Here is a 24,984-nt window from a genome sequence, read left to right on the forward strand (position 1 = left end):
CCCTATAAAACAGCGCGCTTTTAAAAAGGGAGTAGTATTGCAAATTTACCATTTGATTGTTGAATAATAAGGAACATTTTCTTCAAATATATCTAAAACAAAGTAAGCACGCTTAAATATGATAATGTAAGAACTTGTTAGGTTAAGGTGTTTAGTATCCATAGTGTAGAGATGACACATAACAAATAAAACCGATTGGTGTTTGACAGCTATATATCTGATTTATACAGAGTTACTCATATACTTTCCTTGTTGTAGACCAAAAGGTGCAGATTTGTATATTTATAGTTATTTTGCAAATTTAGAAAATAAAATACACAAATCAGACTGTATCAAATCCGAGTACTGAATAAAGTTAATAATAACATAAATCAGTAGTATAATTCATATTTATTTGGCACAATGAGCGATGACGGAGCAGTATTACACTACGATAGATTGTTTTAGAGGTCTTTTAGGTTTGACTGTTTTGATTGTTTGTGACATGATATCAGATCTATATGCCTGCCAGTCAACAGCACTCTGTAACCGGCACTGTAATTCCTCCTCGGACGGGTATGGGCATAACTGAAAAAGTTACAGTAATGTAAGGTTTTGTGGACTTTTAATTGAAAATTGAAAATACTGTTAAACATAACACGAAACGATCACATTCTGTAACATCTGTTACAAACATATTTAAAAGTAAAACAGCGTTTGATACTTTTGGAAAACAAACATTATCGCTGGGTCGATTGTTTTGCAAGAGTATACTGTATTTAAACAGATAAGTAACGGAAATGTGTATCAAATGTTTATCAAATGTGTATCAAATATTCCTACTCCTACATTCATAACCTTTTAAACGTACTTCTTGTCTGAGTCTGTTTTTCAAATGATCATCCGCATGAGACATATATAAATGTCTGTCTATTAATATACAGTCGGCACCATTACTAACAACACAAAAGTTTGGCTGGGGGTCTAATATCAAATCAGGCAAACCCTGCAGATATATAAAACAAATATAACGTTTTGTTTAAGAATAGGAAAAGTAGGCCCTAGTGTCATAAAATAGCATTCACAAAAAAGAGGCAAAGGATTGACATTATTTACAAATTGCAGCAGTATTTTAGAATAGTTGTTATCTTTTAAACATCTGATTAAACTTTTTAACTTATCTTGTTTACGTTTTGAACCAAAATTAATTTATGGAGTTATCTTTCTTGTATGATATTAAATATGTACATACAAAGACCTGTCCTTTTACAAGCGTCTGTATAACAACAAATTCTGGTTTCAAATCTGCCTCAGTTACACTATCAGGATCCTGAATTTAAAATAAATGTAACAAATTATTCATTATATTTTCTCAAAATGTAATATATGTATGTTTCGGCATTTCTAGTGTTTCAATCTTAATGCATGAATTCGTCTATTTTTTTTTTTTTTTTGCTTAATCGATGTATTATTTTTATCGTCTTATCAACAAAGGAGGTAGATTTTTACGAACCTTTCGTTTTATTCCAGTATCAATATCATCTCTGTAAGTAAGTTTCTCTTCCTGGAAGCCTAACATTTCCTTTTCAAGCTCTATTATGCTTTCTTTTCTTCTGGAATCTAATTAAAGTGATTAATACATTTGATATTATAATTAAAATATAAAACAGTTATAATCAAATTGTTCAAATAAGATATTTCGAACATGCAATTGAAAATTACTTTGTAGCATTTTGTAAGATGTCTCAATAATTTTCATAATACCATGTCTGTGGAATTATAACAGCAGTGTTACTCTTTTCTCTCAATATGATCATTTTGTTCCTGCATTGCGTGGCTTTAAATTTAATTGTTTTTAAACATAAGTGTTTTGTTCGTGGAGTTAAAGTCTTTTTTTTAGAATGAAAATAACCTGTTTATTAGAAAGAAAACATCGAATTCAACCTATATAATAAGGCAAGGAATAAAGACAATATAAATTGGATACAGATACGCAGTATTTCAAGTATGGAGCTAAAAGCCATTTCGAAGAAAGGTGGTAACCAGCATTATTTTTTTTAAAAATGTCCTAGTCAAAATCAATTGGCTCAAATTAGGAACAACAAAGGCAGTCAAGATGAACAAATTTTGACATCTTTAAATTCATTGTTTTAGCCAACGTTAATTTAATTTCCTTCCAAAACTTTCCCGTGCACAGGAAAAATTACAACATATATTTTACTTTGTGCTTGAAATCAATATTACAAATCTATCAAAACAATGTGTTAAGGGCTGCAGAAATATACATGTAAAATCTTTCTATCAATAACATTTGGTAAAGTATATCTTTTGCATATGGGTTATCTTCACTGGTAGGACTTCATGCTATTTTGGAAAAGCCTTTAACACTATTTGCTTTTATAACCTTTTAAAGTATTTTTTTCTGAAGTCATACCACATTCCTAAAGTACGTATTTTAAAAAAATGGGAAGACGGGAAGTTGACTCAGAGATAATTACTTTTTGATATTTTCACTAATTTACAGAGAATACCATGTCTTACCCTTGTCATGTAATAGTTTTCCTGTACCAACTTCTGTTTTGTTCTTTCTAGTAACATAAGTATAGTCTATAGAACTAGACCGAGACTCTTCTGATACACTTGGTAAAAAATGGTATTGGATATTCTGAAAAGAGCTACGGCTTCGTCTTTTATTGTCTATTATATCTGAAAAACTGAAGCTAGTTCTGGCACTAGGAATATCATCAGTGGAGTCTGTTTGATCCCTGAACATGTGTTTTAACTCTTCTTTATCAGTTGGGTGCTTGAAAATTTTGTATTTTCCTGGATACTCTTCTAAGATATCATCTTCAATTTCGGCATTTCTTGTTGGTATATTTAGTTCGGCTAATGCTAATCTTTTGTTAATATCTTTTTGCTCAGCAATATCTTTCTTTTGCTTCTCTGATACAAATTCAGTCTTATCTGAAAAATAAGATTACATATTTATAAAAAAACGTTTAACAGACCCGAAGAAGTCTGTTTAATTTTCGGTGATTGCTGCCAGCGAATCAAAAAAATTCATATTCAATTGCCGTTAATGTCTCATTTATTTAACACATTATAGTAACGCTTATGGATATTTTACTCTATTCTGTTCAAGGGGCTATTATGGTGTTCTTCGGATGTTTTTTTCCCTGTCGCAACTGCTTCCATTATTTACCTGGCGTAGTATTCGCAGTTTTGTGAAGTACTTTATAAAGCAGAGTACGCTTATTCTTTGGTAAAATAAGTCCTCCTTATTATTTTGGCAAGAGAGTCTAGGGGAGATTTTTTGTGGGTTCTTCGTGCTTTCTTGATTCCCTTTTTCCCAAAGCGGTTTTCTCTTTTTATTTTTATAGATAGTTTTATAAGACAAAATATTATGTTTGATATTCATGTAGACCTAAGGCATTTCCCAATCCTCCATAATTAAAGTCCTATTATCTACCTTTATTTTTCCATTCAAAAGGTGCAACCTTTTTTAATTTCTTCAAAATGCTGATGCTTCCCTGAAAACCAATAGATGTATTTAGTTAATCTAGTTCTTCAATCTGTATTTACAGTTGTAGTCAAGTTAGATGTTAGAATTGTCAAATTTGCAATGCAAATTTTTGATCGTTCCCTCCGCCTGACTCGAACTCGTATCGCTCTACGAGGAGGAATGATCCAGCCAACGAAAGCTATATTTTTTATATAGCCTAGCTGGCCGAGTAGTCTAGGGCACTGGACTTGGTGCAGGCGGTTTTGCCATAGATGTCACAGCGGTACGAGTTCGAGTCCCGCGGAGGGAACGACTAAAAATTTGCTCTGCGAATTTGACAGTTCTAACATCGTGGGGAATTTTTCAGACCCTTCTATAAATTTACGTTATCTTCCCTGTATCAATTTGATCCGATGGAGCAGTGTAGCGAATAGAGTCGTCACATTCTGAGACGTTGTATATATATTGAACTTCAAAAGGAAGCATTTTTAGTGCACTTAGTTGAACATGATAACTTAAGATTTTAAGATTCAGATCAGAACATTTATTCATGAAAGGGTGAAAAGGTATGCTTGTGTGTTATGCCTAAGATACTATGTGTACCTACCGACTTTACTACTATAATCCAATCGAAGTAATGAGTATCTTTTGCAATAACGTCACCTCTCCTGTTAAATATAACTTTGGTTATTTATTTTCAACAAACTAAGTCAGGAATTTCTGGCCTCTGTATGTCTTGTTCCGTTTTTACCTTTCTTTTTTTTTATGTTACTATAGTATATAGGGCAACTCTATCACTGTACCTTTGTGTAATGATGTTTTGGGGCAAGCTCCAGCCTGCCTTGTGGTGTAAGTGTTTCTTCGTCTTTCATTAAATACCAATGAGTGGCGTTGGACTGACATTTTTATTTCGGTGGGGTAGTTGTCTCTTTGACATACATACATATTCACCATACCTATTCTCGTAATAATAAGTATTCTGTACTAAATCAAGGATTTCTGGTGATATTTAAAAATAGGTTGTACAATTTTGCCCTTTCATGCTCGTTATTGTTGAACAAGTTACAATACTGTTAAATTCAAATAATTCAAGGTATATCCAAAAAAACTTCTTTGGCCTAAAAGCTTCACAAAAAAATCTTAGGGTTAAAGTTGTAGGACGATTCCTTATAAGGACAAAATTTGGGTTTTGCAGCTTTTAGCCAATATCTTCATAACATCACAGAAAGAAAACAATGAATTCCTAAAATTGTCTTTGCGATAAGGCCCACAAACATCTCTATAGTCAAAGTAGTAAGACGACTTTTATTTATCTGAAAAGTCAGAAAAAAGGAACTAGGTGACCAATACAGGCCCCTGGTTACATCTATGTTTTAATATACATCTCTCTTAAATTAATTGTTTTGTGAATTTGTTTTTCTATTTACTTCAATGACATATGTAAAAGACCCCTTGGTTTCATAACACAGATATAGTACAATCTTATACATTATTTTGTTGCAACGTGAGCCTAATGTATGTTTTGTGATCAAAATATGACCTTTCCAACGATTTGACATACTTATAGAAATGGAACACCATTTTGGCTCCGTTTTCTTTTAACATATCAACTGGCCAACCACGTAAAAATGAAAGACTCCTGAAAAAAAATTGATATTATTAATGTATTGATTGCATTGTGTTCTAATTAAAAAAGATAATTTAGATACATAAAACTAGTATGATGTGCTTATGGTATTTTCTATTTTATTAATTTTTTAGGAATATCAAGAACAAAAATCGAGTCATAAGTGTTTCGTTTACTTGCACTAAAAAGATATTAAAATATTATGAAATGAATGTTTTAGTAACTGTCAGTTAAGGTCAATATATGGCCTTTCTATATATTCTTCGGTAGTCATAAAACCCGTGGATAAAATGATAAATTACGAAATCAGGTCGACTTTAATGTCCTAAGACGATGTCAAAACAAACAAATCTAATCCTATATTATAATCTTTACTTTTAGTCTTACCTAAGAAATTGATCTTGGTCCGGGTCACCTATACTCTTCACCCCACCTAACATAAATATGTCATGGTAGTCCTTTTTAGAGATGCTTAGAAGTTCTGTTGCCTCACGGCATATAATTGTTGCTTTTCGTTTCGTGCCCTGTATTATCCCAAGCTCCTGAAATTGTTTATTTTTTTTTAAATGCGTGCTTATAGTTATGAATTGAAGAAACTATACAAGAATCTACTGAAACATGTACCGTTTTTTACCTATTTCCTTGTTTAAAGTACATGTAATTATGTTTTTCAAAGGCAGCATAATGAAAAGTCTGAAAGCCTTTTCAGGAATAAGATATGAAAGTGCAAAGATTGAATCCTCATGCAAAAGTCACTTTGGGCTACTACAGAAAAGGAGAAACGAGTAGCTCAGATCTTCAGTTTTAGTTTCTGCAATATGGATGATGTTTGATCCCTGAATATTCATAATCTCAGGGAATACCTACATCTGCTGTACCAAAATGTACTTGAAATTATAAAGAAAACACTGATACTATTTCTTCTGCTGCATACCTAAACCTTAACCTTTAGATGACACAGGACGTCTAAAATCAAAACTTTATGAAAACCGGAAAACCTGATGATTTTGACATTCCGTTTGTAAACTTCCCCTCCTAAGTGGCAAACTTTTCAGCCTATAGAATATACATTTCTCAGTTGGTCCGTTATTGTCGAGCCTGTGACTAAAATACGGGCTTTCTTTGTAGAGCTTTGATCAATGGTTCAGGTGTCGTTGTAGTAAGTTTTAGTTTTTTTCGGTGCTTTTTTTTCTTTGACATTCGGTTTGTCTATTTAGGTAATTTTCCACCATTTTATATTATTTACATCAGGAAACTGTATATATGGAAAATCAAGGGAACCAGAATTCACACGGTAATAACATATATAATCCAAGGATAACGGCAAGACGGGGAAAATAGAAACACACAACAAAACATATGAAATAATAATAAAACATAACATGTACAAAGAAACAAAAGTAACATTGCACCCAGACTTTACCAAAAACTGGGAGCACGGACAAGGTACATCGGTATGGTAAGCGTCCTCTGCTTTTCAAGAAATACCCGTCCATTTGCTTATAAAATGTCTTATCAGGGTTGACGAAAAAGGACAGGATAACTATGACCAGAAACAGGTGCTGAAGTGTGATGTTGCAATAGGTTGAATTAACTAAAATCCATCTGGTGTGAATCGCACTCGGAATTGCACTGTTGTGATTGGTCCTCTTTTTGACTTCGCCTCGTGAAGTTTCATAATAATAGCTAGATTATTACCAGATTTTACCTACTTGTTATGTGACGGATGCCGATAGCAGAGCAGGATATACTTTTCCTTCCATGTGAGTTTATATCACAAGTGTTTTAGTTTTCTTTGTGCTGTCTTGTTTTCTCAATCTTCAGTTTTGAATGTAATTTATTTAATTCTATTCGCTACAATGTGTATTTAGATTGTCTCCGATTTTCCTGTAGTCACATTTAGGCCTTGTACCTCAATTTTAAAGTCTCTAGAAGTGTCCTTCTATTTTAACGCTTTGGTATGTGTAGAGGTGTATGAAATAAAACTCTGACTACCTACCCCAAACGAGTCCCCGCGAGCTAAATGTAACACCGGTCTAGCATACGTATTACTTTCGTCCATTTTCATTACTACCACTAAAAATAAATACACCAAATATTACAAAAAAATCTAAAACTTTATTTCCAAAAACGTTTATGTAAATGGTCAGCCTGGTTTTAGTGAATTTCAGGTCCAAAGCAATGGACTTATAAAGCATATTGTACGTTAATTACATTTATTTAAAATTTTGAGAAAATGGTACAGAATAATTTATTGGAAAAAGTGAGCATCCAAAATATGATCACATATTGACCATAAAAGCCGTGATTTGACGAGTGGAGAACGATGATTATATTTTGGTTATTCACGATATCCAATTACATATTTAATAATCATAAAAAAAATTCTTAATTTCAAATAAAATTTTGTGACATGCGGATTGCATTCCAAATCATTAGTGACGTCAAATAAAATTATCGTCAAAGGAGAATAGTGTTGTGGCGTTTTAGTGAGAGAAAGTCTGAGAATATATTCACAGAATATATCTCACATCTGAACTATCGCAAGAGGAAATCAATAGTTTACTACGTTCTATATAACAGTCATTTTTCAATTGTTGTTTGATATCTTTGCAGAATATGTGTCAGATTTCATTGATACGTACCATCGCCAGATAGTATAAAATAGAAGGCTGATGGTGGATGTCCTTGTCTGACGATGATTCTTTTTGCCTCATATCTTTAAAAAGAAGGATAAAATTTCATTAAGGAATGAATTAAAACTGTACCTACTTTTACTCTGCTATCAATGCAGCTGTCACAAGTTGACTTCCTTAAGTATGTTATAGAATGTTGTTACAAAACAAACACACAAAAAAAAAAAAAAAAACAAAAACAAAAACAAAAAACAAAAACAAAAGGTAAATAACAAAAACGAAACAAAACCAAAACAAAAATGAAAAACAAGAAACTTTTACAAATGATTTCTTTTAATTGACATTGAAACATCTTAGGGATATGTTCAAACAGAATATGACAGCATATCCAACAACTCCCACTCTATCCGTTGAACCCGTATGTAAACTCCCACAAGCTCTAATTCTTGTTATGGTAAAAAAATATATGTATTACGTGTGGCACTTTATTTTCGTAATTAGTTTCAATCCTGTATTTACATTTTAACTCACAATGAATGACGTTAATAGACAGTTAATTCTATGGTTTGTTCACTAAATTTTGTGACCTGAGTTTTTTTTCCAGGGAAGGCAAACAGCTTCTTTAAATAGATACATCACATTGTCTAATTTTGAAACAAATTCAATAAACACCAATGTACCTTTCATAAACGCCAATTTCAGCAATTTTGCGTTGCATTCTGGCAGGATATTCAGCAATAGACTTTATGTTTCGAAATGCTATCTGTGCCTACAAAATACGTAATAAAGTTGACTTTGCCTATAAGTAAAATAAATCATTTTCACGGAGAGTAAAATTTAGGACAAATTCATGCGGATTTATTGGAATTGGCATTTAACTGAATTGATTCAACTCTATAAAAATATTTCAACATTTTTTCATGCACTGGTATTTTTTATTGTTATCATGAGAATAATGCCAAGTTGTCGTGGAAAGTGTAGTGAATGTAAAAAAATATGTATATGTCGACTGTTAACTGTTACTATTATACTCACTGAGTAGACATCATGTGTTGTTCTGTCTTTAGATTCTTTGCTGAGTATCTTTTTAATGTCATCTGATAGTCGCATCTGTCATATAAAGTCAAATTCTTAACACATTTTTTTCTAATTAAATTCAATTAGCAAATTACAGTGTTTGTGCTTGTCGAATGTTTTTACGTATACTTTAAAAGTTCAATCTCTAATAAACATCAAAATGTAACCAAACCTATATGTTGGTCGCGTATTGCTATGCATGCATTTGCAGTAAAATATCCGGCTAATGATGTTGTCAACGCTCAAGAAATGTTCCAACTTACCGACTTATTAGCCTTGAATTTGGACGGATCAAACATAAGCTCTATCTGAGCATCATAATCTCTAAAATGTAAACCTTTGATAAAAGGCGATACTTCATCGTCATTTTCCCGGTTTCTGAAATACATAAATAAATGGAGATATATTGCTTCTAATTGGTCATAATTTGACTTAATTCGGTTAAAGGAAGACTTTTATGGATAACGCATGATAGACCGATTGGGATTCTTGGATTGCTATTGTTTATGACAATCCGGATTTGTCGATTTGCATTCTACAAATTTTATGGTGACGGTGCATCATTGTTTACCAGAACGGAAGTAAAGTTTCTGAATTAGTCCATTTGAAACTGAAACATCCAACGCGTAATATTTAACTCGTGAGTTATAATTATCTCCTTCTATTGGCCCCGTGCAGGTCCGGGTGTTAAAAGAATAGGCCTGCAGCAGCGCTAAGCTTGTCGTAAAAGGCGACTAAATAGTGCTCAGAACTCTAGCTGGGGGCTAGGGCGCTCTGCCCACAGAGCAACTGGGGTGTGTGCCCCAGGTGATGGAATGGGGTACCCCTGACGTGTTGCATGCTTGAGTTGTCAGGCTATAATGCGGAAAACCTGACCGCAAACCATAGTGGTGTATCGTGTTGGGAAAGATGCCACGTTCCTCGCACGTTAAAGAACCCTACTGTGGTATTCTCCCGGAGTAGGAACCATAGGGCTCCGCCACAGGAGGCTAAATTGCCCGACCCTACCCACCTCTCCCTATTTCCAGTGGCAATCTAAATTTGTCGACCCCATTGTCCTTGTGTCCCATCCCTTTTTCATTTCATCACCATTTCATGTTCATTTTATCATCAATTTCATGTTCATCGTCTGAATATAGCTGAAATATTGCTGCTCGGACGTTAAACCCCAACAAACAAACAAACAAACTCCTTCTATTGCCACAAGACTTGTTAACACATTAGCAGAACACATTGTTTTTATTTTGAACTGTTAAAAGAACTGCATGAAGGGGAATGGAATATATTTTGTTAACCAATACTTGTAAACATTACAAATATTTCAAAGTGCTTCAAAGTAAAGAAAATGTAATATACCAACACTTCAGCACTTTTTTTTTATATGAAAATGGAAACATTTGTCTAATCAATACGTTAACAGTATCTGACGTTACATGGTCTTACCTTAAGCTATGCATGTTCATCAGCCTAATACAATAGATTGCCATTCTCCCAGCAAGGCGAAATAAATGAAGACGGGCCTAAAACGACACAGTGAATCCCCGTATAGTATAAACATTCTCTCATTTTACTATGTTGACCAACGATTGCAGAAGCTAATGCCTGAAGATTATCAGCTTGTTTTAAATTTTTCAAACAATGAGTTTCTTGACCATAAACAAGAAGCAAATTAAATTTTCTCGCAATTTTAGGAATTATTCGCCTTTCCGGAGCCCCCTAATTTAGTATCAATGTTAGGCGTAGTTCGATCATCTGTATGTATTTTAGAATTATTTTATATTGCATAATTTTATGTTGTTGTTGTTTTTTTCTCTTTCTTTTTGGTGTTTCCTGTTGTTTTGTTCGTGAAATGGCCGTGAGTTTAACCCCGGATATTGTTACCCCGTCTACACGCTCTTTACTAACTTGTCAGTTCTTCGCTTAACTCCTTTTCTTTTATTTTGTTCAGTTATTTGGTTTCCATCTTTCTCAGTTCGTTTGTAATGTGAAGTAATTTACCGTTTCCAATGTCGTATAATTTTATATATACACCGATACTTGTCTTTTCAGTTTTGAATACTTTTCATATTTATTTTGTTGACATAATTAACATTTGCTACTACTAAAAGTTATTACATGCAATGTAAAGAAAAGAAAAGAAAAAGACAAAAATATATCAAAGACAATTTTTAAACAAATGTGAAACAGTGTAGTATTACATTATGATTGAAATTGAAAAACAGGAACTTCTTTTGCGGATAGTGTAGATAAAAAGTAACAAATACGGTCTACTGTAGGTATGTTAGATATACTGATATGTCGATTGTGAACATATAGCAGTTCGTCCTCACATAATTGGATACCATTTTAGAATAGCTTGCCATTTCATAAATGTATTTTAAAGAGTGCTTTGTTACTTAATTTCTTCTGTATCTCCAGACAATCAAGACATAAATGAAAACAAATAGCACTTTATAACAAATTAAACAAAGATATTTGCGTGCATTCATCGAAGGTCACACTTTATGAGATAAAGTGATCGGTTCTATATCTGCCTCTTCCTGTGTAATAATTCAAAAAGAAGGCCGTGAACCAAGCCTGAACTTACCAATTTACACCTTCTTACTACGTTATTTATTAAGTACAAACTACTTTAGGTACCGTGTTTGATTTAAAGAGAATGGACACTTCGTCACGTCCAGGAGAGAATTTAGTCTCTACTTAATTATTAGGACTGGAAATAAATATTGACACCGTACACATGAATGTCGACTGAACTAAATAAAGAAAAGTATACTTGAAACTTTCTTGTCGAATTTAAATCAACTCAAAAGTATTATTTCAATCTCAAACGTTTGACAATTGATTGAAATTTTAAAAAGATATGAGGTACAGATAGTGTAGCTATTTGATTATTGATAATTTCAAGACTGCGAATTCTTTTATTTAAAAATCATAGATCAAATTTAATACGGTAATTACACTGTCCATATAGATCGCAATGACATTTCATTCTCTTTACAATACAGTTCTTATTTCATTATAAACTTAATTGTAAAAAAAATGTCGCACTGTCAAAATTCTGACTCAAAGTGTGCAATGCTTTGAGCCAAAGATATTTGTTATCGTCATTCGAGATGGCAATGAACAGAAAGTAGACCATATATATATTTTTTACCATTGACAATTTTTAAACTTAAAACAAAAATTTTAAAAACTTCAATAGCACTTTGTGCTTAAATTTGAAAAAAAAAAAATACTGTAAAACCGTATTTAACTACAGCATAGACATTTTTCGTTTGATGAATCTTATACTAAAGTAACATATTTTTTTAAAGCAATTTTCTTCCTTTTCGTACTGATGTTTCACTTAAAAGCATGTGTGTTCTTAGCAAACAAACACTCACAAAGAAATTCTGCTTGGACAAAGTTAATGCATTTTATTGACTATATTTGCAAACACTGTATGAACAAATATATGTCTTTACAAATGGTATGTTTCACACGTAACGTTGGGATCACTGACCAGTATTAAGTCATACAAAAAGGACATCGCTTTTGTTGTATTTTTTGTGTTATATTCATGGTTAAACATTTTGGATACTTTGTTCTTATTTATTCACTAACAATTGTTTAATATCAATTACACGACAATGAAACAAGCTAGACATGTCTCCATATGACTGCCATTGTTCATTTCACATTTGCTGGAATAATTCTGGAGATATAGCTCATAACTAATTTAATATGTATGAATTTCGCGTTTATTAGCATTTAAATTCAACCAAATTGACTATTTTGTCAATCTATACAGTTTCACTGACGTTGGTTAATATTGCATGCATTTGATGCTACAAGTTAATGCCAACGCTTATAGGGATTCACAGACTATGTACGTTTATACTAATACATTTCATTAAATTTCATCATGTATATTTTTTTTATTTTCCAGCCATTTGTTGATGCTAAAAGGTATTGAATTATAGAATATACACTTTCCATATCATGATACAGCATGGTACGAAAACTAATCGACACAGAACCAATGCATATATTTTTTTATAGATTTAAACTTACAAAGTACACATTTCGTTTTTCGCCTATAAAGCACTAATACCGTAAAGCGGACACTTTTCGTGTGTGCTAAGTTTCGCAATTTGCTCTAAGAATAGGGATATTAAGTGTTAGTGTCTGTTTGAATCAGACACTGGGAGAAACATGGTTTGAAAAAAAACACCATTTTGAAAGTTTAATTTGTCTATTTGCACCATCAGAATCGAAGAAAAAAGATAAAAATTATCCATATCATGTTGGTAAATTGAGTTATAATTTCATTCAAATGGACTGAATATGAAGATTTCAAAAGCAGATAACTGTCAAAAACTCATTTTCCGAATATTCTATTGAACAATTTCTAAGCAAATCCAGTGATGCAGATGTCAAATAATGGTATTTTTAAATTAAGAAGCAACCTTGAGTGAAATTAGATTGGCAGATCGGTGAGGTTTTGACATGTATGTTTCTAATATTTTCCGTTTTACCTAATTTTTACGAGAACTGATATTTAAACAGCAAAATTTTCCCGCTATATGGTGAGTACATACTTATTCTCCTTTTAAAACTATTTACCTACCTTTGCAGTTTCCTGTTTTTGCTGGGCAAAATGTTGCTTCCTGCTCTCAGCTAATGCCTCTTTAGTCATTGCTTTTCTGATTACTCCTACAAGTTGTAGTTTTCCGTGAAGGAAGTCCCAATTAGTTTTGATGCCTGATTTCCCTATATCTCCCTGGCTTATTCTTCGTCCCAATAAATCCCAGTGACTTCTACATTCTATGCGAGTTTTAACGTCAGTAGTTAACAAGTCCGCATCACTTTTCGTGTTTCTAAGTCTTCTTTGACTTCTACTGCTAGACGGTGATCTAGGGTTACTATTGTTGTCAGAAAGCGTTACAAATGATGACTCTCTGTTGGAGATTGAATCACCCGGAAAACTCCCGCTTCTTTGATCCCGGTAGGCTTTACCAGCGTGACTGACTTTTCGGAATTGTCTCCGTTGAATGTTTTCTTCGTTATGTTGTTCCGACCAATCCGCGTCAAAGGACACTCGTTTGTCAACCATTCTTTTCTTATTTATATCCACTTTAGACATTTTTATTTGCTATTTTGACCCTCTATTAATAAGGATAAGTTCCTTATTCAAATAAATCTCTAAAGTATTTGCTTACATACTTATCACAATTGAAAATTGGAAAATTTCGATGTCAACTTACTTTAAATTAATATCTCAAAGAAAAAATATTGCAGCACAGAAACAATTAAACGGTTTTGGATGTTTCGTAAAACGTTATGACAAATCCTTGAAGATTTGATGGCGATGTCAAATTAATAGTACGAACTTATAATGATTTGTCATATCACAGTCTGTCATGATTGTGTCAATATTTCGGCATGTCGAGCTTCCTCGCGATCGATTTGATATTGTGATACAGGTGAATCCAACATATACTTTCTCATATAAATCTCTGATAGGTTGAACACCTAATTATACACAGCCTCATTACAACGAAATTCACCCACATTTCAATAATTGACTTATTCTGACAATTTTAAAATAATTGAACAAATCTTGACACACAGGATTTAAATGTTTCATGAAAAACTGTACATATAAGGATTTTAACAGTAAATCGAATCTGGTAAAACAATATTGAACCATTGTATTATTGGTCTGAGGTCATATTTTGATTGGTCATAAATGCATAATATTTCTTTTGATATTTCTTCTGGTATATGTATAATAAAAGACAAGGATACAGGCATGGGGTCCAGTTTTTATAGGATTACAATAAGCCTTCAATCAAAATAATTATTTAAACATTTTATCAAACACATTTATTCAACCTCTCATTTAATATGATTTTTAAAATGGTAACGCACGTGGCGATTTGTTTAAGGTAAAAGTGCATGTATTTAATGTTTACCTCTGTTAGATAATACATAACATAAGACAAAAATTTACATGTTTAACGTTCTTAATAAATCTCTCTAATCTAGTACAGATGGCTAATAAATTTATAAAGAAAATTTTCATAATTATTATGAAAAAATATACAAATACAAAATATTGGGGCATGTCATGCCTATTTTTGAAGGTAATCCACCATCGACTATTTACCCATTTACAGTGGCCGTAATATTCTTTTATTGTTTTAGATCTACCTGTCATGTATTAAAGTCGTCTATGTTGCTCTTTTTAATTATACGTTTTAATACTTATACATGTACATGTAATAATATTCATATACGTTGGATGTATATAGTATTTAAAACAATGGCAAACTAAATAGTCTTATTATCCAAACAATAACCTTTCAGGTGGGTAAAGGATACTGTATTGTGTACGTTATTCACTTTGGAGGAAATTTAGTAACTTATAAATTTATCATAGAGTACTGTTGATCTTATTTAACATACATTTTTGACCTATGACCTATCTTGAATGTTAAGAGGTTTTGTTTTATCTTTTGCAGAAAAATATTATTCTGGTAACATTTCAATTTCAATGGTCAGAGAACAATTGTACTACGTAAACTTTTGTCATTAAACAACCTACAGTAATGTTATAGTTTGTTAATAAGATTTTTTTATACTCAGATTGATGTCATGATCACAACTTAAATGTTTGTTTTCGTAGAGCAATAAATACGCGGCTGATGCAATATTGTTGATTTAGAACATACATTTAAAACAGCTATGTTTGAACAGATACAAAATATTCCATTTGTTCTTGACATCCGATTGAATATAACATCAAGTCTGGTAATTGACTAATAAAGACCATTTAGAGAGTAACAGAAAATATATAAAATGCCGTCGAACACATCAAAATCAGATTTTCTCTCAGATAAGATTTATTTAAGTTTTTACTGAATTTTTCACCTAAGATAAATATTTAAAACTCTATAAAAGTGGTGCACTAAACACAGTTATGGATAATAAACTAATAAATGATACAATTATATGACATTGAAGTTATTTCTATAAGTGCTTGTATAAGGATGCACAAATTTTCTTACACAAAATTGAACACTGATACATGATGCATTTCATCTAAAACCCGACAATATGAATTCTAATTTTCATATATAAAATTCTTTGTAATCTTATATCTTAAAGACGCGCATGTTTTACGTTGGATTTTTTGGAATTTATTGGACATACCGGTTCCCATATCACATCTCTTGATCTACAAGTGATGTTATATTGCTGATACGATAACCTTGTCAATGTCATTTATAAACCATCAACAAAATTTGTTCTAGGCTTTAACTTTTGTTGTACGTTTACGGAAAGATCAAGTGGTTCATACAGAGAGGATTTGTTTATCTATAACTGTCCTTGCTACAAGCTTCTTCGGCTCTTCGTCCAAATTTGTTTATTGAAGGCATCAATGTAAACATGATTCTTATGCTAACAAAACTTTCATTTCTTGCACGCGTCATTGAGATTGTTTATTTGCTAAATGGGATGAGGCAACTACCTTGCTATCTTACTTGCTTGTGCATTACAATGTATTATTATTCTATCGTATCACACACACACACACACACACACACACGCACACACACACACACACACACACATATATATATATATATACAACGTCTCAAAATGTGACGACTCTATTCGCTACACTGCTCCATCGGATAAAATTGATACAGGGAAGATAACGTAAATTTATGGAAGGGTCTGAAAAATTCCCAACGATGTTAGAACTGTCAAATTTGCCAAGCAAATTTTTGGTCGTTCCCTCCGCGGGACTCGAACTCGTTCCGCTGTGACATCTATGGCAACACCGCCTGCACCAAGTCCAGCGCCCTAGACCACTCGGCTAGCTAGACTATATAAAAATATAGCTTTCGCTGGCCGGGTCAGTCCTTCTCGTAGGATTAATCTAGGGCTGTAACTTAGTACACGATGTATGGTAGTACGGGACAGTTCATCTAGGTGTTATTTTGTAGGATAGAGGATCAAATTTATGATGCATGTCACAACAAATCAATATTATACAACGTCTCAGAATGTGACGACTCTATCCGCTTTACTGCTCCATCGGATCAAATTGATACAGGGAAGATAACATAAATTTATAGAAGGGTCTGAAAAATTCCCTGTATCAATTTGATCCGATATATATGTATATAAGGGTCTGAAAAATTCCCAACGATGTTAGAACTGTCAAATTTGCCAAGCAATTTTTTTGTCGTTCCCTCCGCGGGACTCGAACTCGTACCGCTGTGACATCTATGGCAACACCGCCTGCACTAAATCCAGCGCCCTAGACCACTCGGCCAGCTAGGCTATATTAAAATATAGCTTTCGCTGGCCGGGTCATTCCTCCTCGTAGGATTAGTCTAGGGCCGTAACTTAGTACACGGTGTATGGTAGTACGGGACAGTTCTATAAGTTAACGTTGGTCGTTCCTTCCACAAGACTCGAACTCGTACCGCTGTGACATCTGTTGCAACACAACCTGCATAAAGTCCTGCACACTAGACCACTCGGCCAGCTACGCTTTATAAAATATAGCTTCTGCTGGCCGGGTCATTCCTTCTCGTAGGATTAATCCAGGGCTTTAACTTAGTACACGATGTATGGTAGTACGGGACAGTCTATCTAGGCGTTATTATGTAGAAGAGTAATCAAGGGAACCAAGATTGTAGCGGTAATCAAAAGAATGTAATCCAGGGACAAAGACCAGACATGGAAAACAGACATACACAACAAAGAACATAAAGAAATTAAAATCATACATACAAATTAACAAATGCAAATGAGCAACTCGGACTAAAAACTGCGTAGTCTCGGCAAGTTCTTGCATAACGTATGAGTTGTGATATGGACACTCCATTCGCAGGATAGATGATCAAATTAACGATACATGTCACAACAAATCAATATTATACAACGTCTCAGAATGTGACTACTCTATTCGTTACACTGCTCCATCGGATCAAGCTGATACAGGGAAGATAATGTAAGTATAGAAGGTTCTGAAAAATCCCAACTGTTAGAACTGTCAAATTTGCAAAGCAAATTTTAGGTCGTTCCCTCCGCGGGACTCGAACTCGTACCGCTGTAGCATCTATGGCAACACCGCTTCCGCAAAGTCCAGCGCCCTAGACCACTATATATATAAATTTGATATTTTTTTTTATCTTCAACATTGTTAGTTTTATGCTGAAGAAGGATATCGGTTATCCGAAATATTCAAGGTAAATTTTACCATCATTTGGTGATGTTAAAGATATTTATACGTTATTAAAACTTTTGGTCGTTCCCTCCGCGGGACTCGAACTCGTACTGCTGTGACATCTATGGCAGCACAGCCTGCAGAAAGTCCGGCGCACTAGACCACTAGGCCAGTGGTGTCGAATTTTACCCATATGTTATGGTATATACAGTTATATATGCTGAATAAAAGAACCTTGCCGGTTATCTTTCTCAACTAACCCTGTTACGCACGATCAAGCCTAAGTTACTCCCAAACTATAAAATCGATGTAAGGTTGCAAATTTGGTCGTTCCTACAGCGGGATTGACCCTGTTCTTTACTCTGACATCTATGAGAACACCGCATGCACAAATCCAACGCTCTAAAATATAGTTTTAGTTGATTTAACGAATACAGAAGATTTCGGCAAAATACTTTGTATTTGTAGTCGATCTTCCTTGAAATAGCAGGGATACGAGATATGTCTGTGGCTAGAAATTAACTTATATATATATTGTACGACCGCCAATAACAACAATATATATATATATATATATATATATATATATATATATATATATACTTGTGACTTTGGCCTTGAAATAATATAACCCTGTCCCAAAAAGCTTAAGCGTATCTGTTCAAAGTTCATGTATGATATAATTATCAAATGTCTCAGTTAACTCGTGAGGATATGAAAATTCATATCTGCTAATCAGATTTGTTATATTTGTTGTGGTCCAGACAATTCAATGCGCTAGAATCATTAAAAAAGTCAGAGAGTTTTGTTAGAATTAACCATGACATGCATTTGGTTTAATTTGTTAGCCATGTATTCTGCATTGGCTATTTGAAATTTTTTAAATAATTTTGGGATGATTATATTGTGAAATGATTTTCTTGGCTTTCAACTTGAATACATAAGATTTGTTTGTTTTGTTTCCAAAAAAAAATTACAAGTTTTCGATCAAGGATAATTTTTCTTTATATATATTCAGATCTTATAAGCCGAAACAATAAGCCATTTTCCAATTCATAATAAATTTAGATATTACATGTGAAATAAATTTATAGTGCAACTGAAATACTTTGAGTTATCTTTCTTTCTTCAATCATTAGCCATACGTTAGTTGAAAATGCGTGTTTGCAAATAAAAGATTTGGGTTCTTGTTGATATCACATGAATATTTGTGATAAGAAAAAAAAAACAATTAGAGTTTATTTCTACCCATTGGAGATTAAATATCATTATTAATTCAAATTTCAAATGATGTTTTGGCCACCTTATTCTTGTTATTTTTGTTTACAGTAATAAAGTGTTCAAACATAATAAAACTATACCTTCGTCAATTTTAAAACCACGACTTATCAATGTAAAATTAAGTCGCGTCATATAATTCAAATAGAATAAATAATTGTAAGCGTCACTAGTTAGCAAAAACCTTAAATATGAAAATCTCAATCATGCTATTTAAAATGACGATATGAAAAATGAATATAGGAAAATTTCAACAATTAGTTGAAAATGGCATCGTGGGGCGACGAAAAAGTGTAAAATACAAGATGTTTACGTCTAATATAAGATGGAATCGACAAATTTTGTTTTGCAAGCAATGTAAAAAATGAAGCTGTCGGGGACAACCATTTCATATTGAGAGGATGGCTTATCTTCACAATGTTTACGGTTAAAACATTTATTTTCACATACAGAACATATGTTTTCAAGATAGAAATATTTCATTTTCAAGAAGGTCTGAGTCAAAAATTCAAAGCACTACATTAAATGGTTATGCCCTATTCAGTGAAATAAAAAAAAAAATGACAATAGTGGGATCATCTACTTGAAAGTTTGGAACGAGAAGTCGGTTATTTCGATTGTCGGAAAAACTTAATTTCCGACAAAATGGGCGAAGATTAATACAGGTTTACATCAGTCGCACCAATTATCTTTAATAAACGAAGATGAGTGGGTGGTTGAACTACTGACAAAGAATATCAAATGTATATGTGTTCTTACCGTTTAAAGTCTGTGAGGAATCTGGACTACATAAAAATACAGTATTCACTGTAACACAAATATATATACATGTAGTACCGCAGAAGTATACTTATTAAAAAACGTAATTAGTATTCTAGTCTCGGTCGTTTTAATATACAGGAGATTTATCGAAAAAACTTGATTTATTAAACAACAATGTATATACCTTATGACCATATGTTTTAACAATCAGCCGTGTTTTTAATGAAAACAAACTGTGATATCTTTTCGTCTATATTTAGAATATATAGAAGTCGATTATTACTGACCACATTCAAAAGCAAGAGCAACATCTTGTCAGGTTATTCAAATTGTCTTTTCAGTTGAATGTATCTTTTAGAAAATTGTTTATTTGTTTGCGAGTTTGTATATTTATTTTGTCATTAATCGCATTTTGTTTGTGCGTTTGTTTACATAAAAAAATTCAGATGACTGTTTTTCATTATAGCATATTCTGTGAGATTAAATAAGGAAACCAAGGGAATAAGGATTCGAACGGGAATTAAAAAAATCATAATCCAAGGGTGACGGCTAGACAAGGAAAACAGACATACACAACAAAGAGCATTAAATAACCAAAATAACAAACGTAAACGAGCAACCCGGACTTCACTAAAAACTTGGAGTAAGGGCCAGGTGCCTAATGACACGTCCGGGGCAGATGAAAGAAGAATGGAAAACTCTGACACGGCGAACAACAGCTCTCGTTGTTCAGGTGGCGACACCATAATGATACACAATTTCATGATGACGACCAGAAACCTTTTGCAGTGATGATTTAATCTTGCTGCAATATCTGAGAAATAAATCTGGAACATCAGAAGTCTGGGATATTTTTTTCAATGAATTATTGTTGTTATGGGGCCTGTATTGTATTTAGAAATAGGCGTTCTTTTAAATCTTAACCCGTGCATCATTCTACAACTTTTTTTTCAAGTAAAAAAGACTGCTCATATAATGCACAACGGTAAATTATATAAAATGAAATGCTTTTTTTCTTGTATACAATTAAACAGTTCAGAGATTTTTTTTAAAGTAGAGAATACTTATTTTATCATAACAATGTTATAAGATTTCTGTAAGTTTGGTTGATTATCTTATATAAGTTTTCTTAGGTTTGCTTTCAGTGTTGTAATGTTTTTACTTTATTTTGATCCGGTGTCATCCAATCGTTGAGTTTTGTTTTGATAGAAATGCAAATGTATTCTATGATCATAACTAAACAAAATATATGTTGTACAATATTCTGCTTGTCATTCTTCATATCTTTGTTTTTTAAAACCTATGGAATAAAAAGCGGTAAAATAGATTTAGCAGAGAAAACCAAAATCATACGAAATTGATCCTTAAACATATCTAAAAAATATTTAAAATATATTGTTCTGTCGTGGGAAAATACAAAAACTAAAATAATATCATTGTTGTATCAATTTCAAGTTTTTACATAAATGAAATTATTAGTTGATTGCATTTAGTTCGATTCTTTGCTGTGTCATAATGAAAATTCGTGTTTTATTTAAGGCGGGGTATGCAAAATAGTCTTGTAATTCGCTAATGTTCATTTAAGTAAACATATTGAAAAAGTTATAAGAAAAAAATCCTTTGTTTGTGATGTCTCATATGATGAGTAGAACTATGACAAAGCAGATTAGAACGGGAAGACAATTGTGAAACATCAACATCTGTAAATGCAGTAGGTTATAATTGATAAAAGATGTTCTATTTGATCAATAACCTGCCATTAAAATAACTTTTGGAAATAGGTTTCAGGTTATTCTAATTTTGGAAAAATGAAAGATGAGAAGGATACATATTTTAAAAAAACATGTCAGGATAAATTGATGCATTTTATAGTATCAGACTTATAACACTATTGCGAGAAAATACTTACATGAACCTTTCTTGAGGTACCTGTCGTTTTTATTTGCAATATGATTTTGAAAAAAAAAAGATAGATTAATTGTTTTACGTAGTGTAACAGAGACTATCTCTTGCATAAAAAAGTACAAATTTACTTATTTGATTTTAGAGGAACTAAATAATGTAGTTTGGTATACTCTTGAAGTACATTTTGGTATACTCTTGAAGTACATTCAAATGTACTAAAGCTATTTCATCGTCATATGATAGCAACACCGATCCGGTGACAATAGCATAATATTGTATTAATGTACATGAATATATGTGAAGAAAGAAAAATAATAACTGCGATATTTTTTTCACTGATGGTTGATTAAATGTATTACATGTATATAGGATTTTCAGGATATTAATCTATCATTTTATACATGTTAACACGGTCGATTTTCATAGCAAAAAGCCTTGGAAAAATGTAACAAAACAAAAAACAAAACAAAACAAATCTGAAAAAGCACAATCAACAAAAGATAAAGGAACATTGAACATGAAATAGTTGTATCGGTGATGTACATGTTCTCTCAAACTATCGGTATTACACGAACAAATACAGATATGAGTGAAATAAGTAATCAAAATATTAGAGATGGTAACATTGTACTGTAAGCATGAGATTTAGCGCGGTATAAAACCAGGTTTAACACACCATTTCCATCGGAAATGCATGCACAAAGCCATTACCATTGGGATCGTGTCATGCATGCACAAAGCCATGACCATTTGGATCGTGTCCAACCTTCCTATGATTTTTGCCTTGATATCTCAATTTGTTATATAGACTTTTCTTCTTTTCACTATTCTTTTTAATTATTATCTCTTTTTTCCCCTATCTATTAACTAATTTTGCTATGACCTTCCTATAAAGGTTAAAATTGGTTTTGATTAACTATATTTATAATACTGTGTCGCTGTATCTGTAACTTGCTTTAGTACCTATTGTATACACAGTAGATATAAATACGTCTGCTGTAACTTTTTTTTATATTTTTTTTCTGTTAACATTCTTATTTCAATAAAGGTATCCTTCACTCCCTTTTGACTCCCAGTTTCGTGACCAGACAACAGAAGAGCAAAGCAAACCTTGAATTGAATCAATAATTTTCTATTTCACAGAGAAATCAGCAAATGGAGGAAGGTGAATTCAAAGGAGACCATCCATTAATATCATTTGTCATTTGTCAATAAGTCCACAATTACTCATTTTACGACAAAGGATTGCGATCCATTTATTCCCTCAGTACTCTGCTAAATGATTATCACATCTTCACATTAGAAAAGTAAATGGTGAGATTACGTTTATGGTTACAGGTGGGTGCGTGTGTGAGTCAGGTTTACAAGTTTTTTATTTCACTGTAGACAGATTACACTGTAACAAGAGGCATACATATATAATACATAAACAATACAATGGCGAACTTCAAACAAACATATAATACATAAACTGTACATACATATTGTTCACAACAATCTTCCTTATAGGTATGAAATTATTTTTCGTATAAAAATGGCCAAATTATTCAAAACTCTTACATTACAAAGTGAAAGCATACCTTTCATTTTTTCATAGCTTGAATTTGTTATAAAATATTGAGGTATGTATTTAATTCTTAATTGTTTAATTTCTACATGTGGACAAATAAACAGATAATGGAATTCATTTCCAATGGATTCAGTTTCACACAGATGACACAAACGATTTTCTTTTGGAATACCAAATCGATACATCACTCACCTGCAATTACAATTGGGATAACAGAAAAAAATCGTGGTCAAATATTGACTTAAAATTCACTTGAGCACGAAGTAAACAACGCATTGTTTAACTTCTATCAATATATGTTCTGCTCAAATTTTCTGGCTAATCAAAATTACATTCTGGTGATGCAGGGGCCACTTACGATTATCGTGTTCCTTAAACGAAATTACCATTTGTGATATTAAGAAATTAAAAACTTGAAGTGCATTTTACTGTGTTAGAATCAAATTACTTTCCTGTTTTTTGACAATATCATTTAATACTTAAAGGAGATTTGTATCATGTATTTTTTGTTGATATGTGTGTTGTAATCTAACAATCTTTAAATCTGAACCACATCAGAAAAGAAATGGACTATTTGAGACCAAACTGAAATAGAGATATCTATCAAAATGTGGATTAACTTAGAAACTAATGTTTTAACTGTTACACGTAAAAAAACCCTGGAAAGTTCGTATTCTCATATGAAAGCCATCATTGCTTAGACAAGTTGATCTGAGAGCTATAGATCATTAAAAAAAACTTTGGCCAGGAGAATATTAATGCAGGGTATTTCGACAATAAAGACACACGGGCTTGCTCCCGAATTAAATATGCAGCTCGACTCATTAGCCGAGCTGCATATCAAAATAGTGAGACCTTTAGTGGATGACAACATAGATTGAAAAAATCTAAGTAATACCAATTTGACATACATCTCAAGAAAGGAGCCACCGTGACCAAAAAGGAAAAAAACTACAAAGAACCTAAAATAGAAACGAAACAAATAATTCATTTGATACTACATATTGCAGCTAAGACAATAAACCCCATATTATTATTCATTTATATGGAGTTGTCATAATTGTCATCCAAAGCTATATTTCTCTATTCTGTATAATTGTAGGCTATTGATTGATAAAATGTGGAAGATAATATTTGATATTGATTTGTCCGTGTTTGTTGCTGTATAACATCGTGTAGTCATTCTGAATAGAATTAATGTCATCAATATTGAACTAATTCAGAACTTTTTTACTTCAATAAAAAATAGCATCTCAGTTACTCATCTTAATCTGAAGTAATATTCACCATACTTAAAAAAAGAACTCAACAGTACCAGTTTTATTTATCAAGTTATATTATGTGTAACGTTTTATAAATTGACAGAAAATAAAAATACAGGTATCCTGCTTACCTGGAATTAAGTGAATCAGACGA

The 24,984-nt window shown here is 32.4% G+C and overlaps 1 protein-coding gene across 1 annotated transcript; it reads right to left on the reverse strand.

The window, feature by feature from the left end:
- Positions 1-402: 402 nt before the first annotated feature.
- On the reverse strand, positions 403-14,355 carry LOC148627144 (uncharacterized). Its single transcript, XM_088568448.1, has 16 exons — positions 13,434-14,355; positions 10,265-10,341; positions 9,085-9,199; positions 8,780-8,854; positions 8,425-8,513; positions 7,754-7,827; positions 7,108-7,184; positions 5,496-5,650; positions 5,043-5,120; positions 4,089-4,149; positions 3,449-3,509; positions 2,521-2,943; positions 1,493-1,599; positions 1,232-1,309; positions 851-985; positions 403-567 (listed from the first exon to the last, which is right to left on the reverse strand). The coding sequence occupies exons 1-16, from the start codon at positions 13,947-13,949 to the stop codon at positions 424-426; spliced, it is 2,265 nt and encodes a 754-aa protein (XP_088424574.1). The 5' UTR covers positions 13,950-14,355; the 3' UTR covers positions 403-423.
- Positions 14,356-24,984: the final 10,629 nt, after the last annotated feature.

This window comes from Perna viridis, chromosome 1 (genome assembly GCF_037379345.1).
Source record: "Perna viridis isolate PV_CMFRI_1.1 ecotype Kerala chromosome 1, ASM3737934v1, whole genome shotgun sequence".
Lineage (NCBI taxonomy): Eukaryota > Metazoa > Mollusca > Bivalvia > Mytilida > Mytilidae > Perna > Perna viridis.

What these genes read in the sequence shown, in the direction of transcription:
- LOC148627144 (XM_088568448.1), bottom strand. Translation starts at nt 13,949, where the DNA reads ATGTCTAAAGTGGATATAAATAAGAAAAGAATGGTTGACAAACGAGTG. An exon ending in GAAATTGGCGTTTATGAAAG is followed by an intron (nt 7,828 to 8,424) that starts GTACATTGGTGT and finishes TTCTTTTTAAAG; the next exon opens with ATATGAGGCAAAAAGAATCA. An exon ending in CTCGCGGGGACTCGTTTGGG is followed by an intron (nt 5,651 to 7,107) that starts GTAGGTAGTCAG and finishes AAACAATTTCAG; the next exon opens with GAGCTTGGGATAATACAGGG.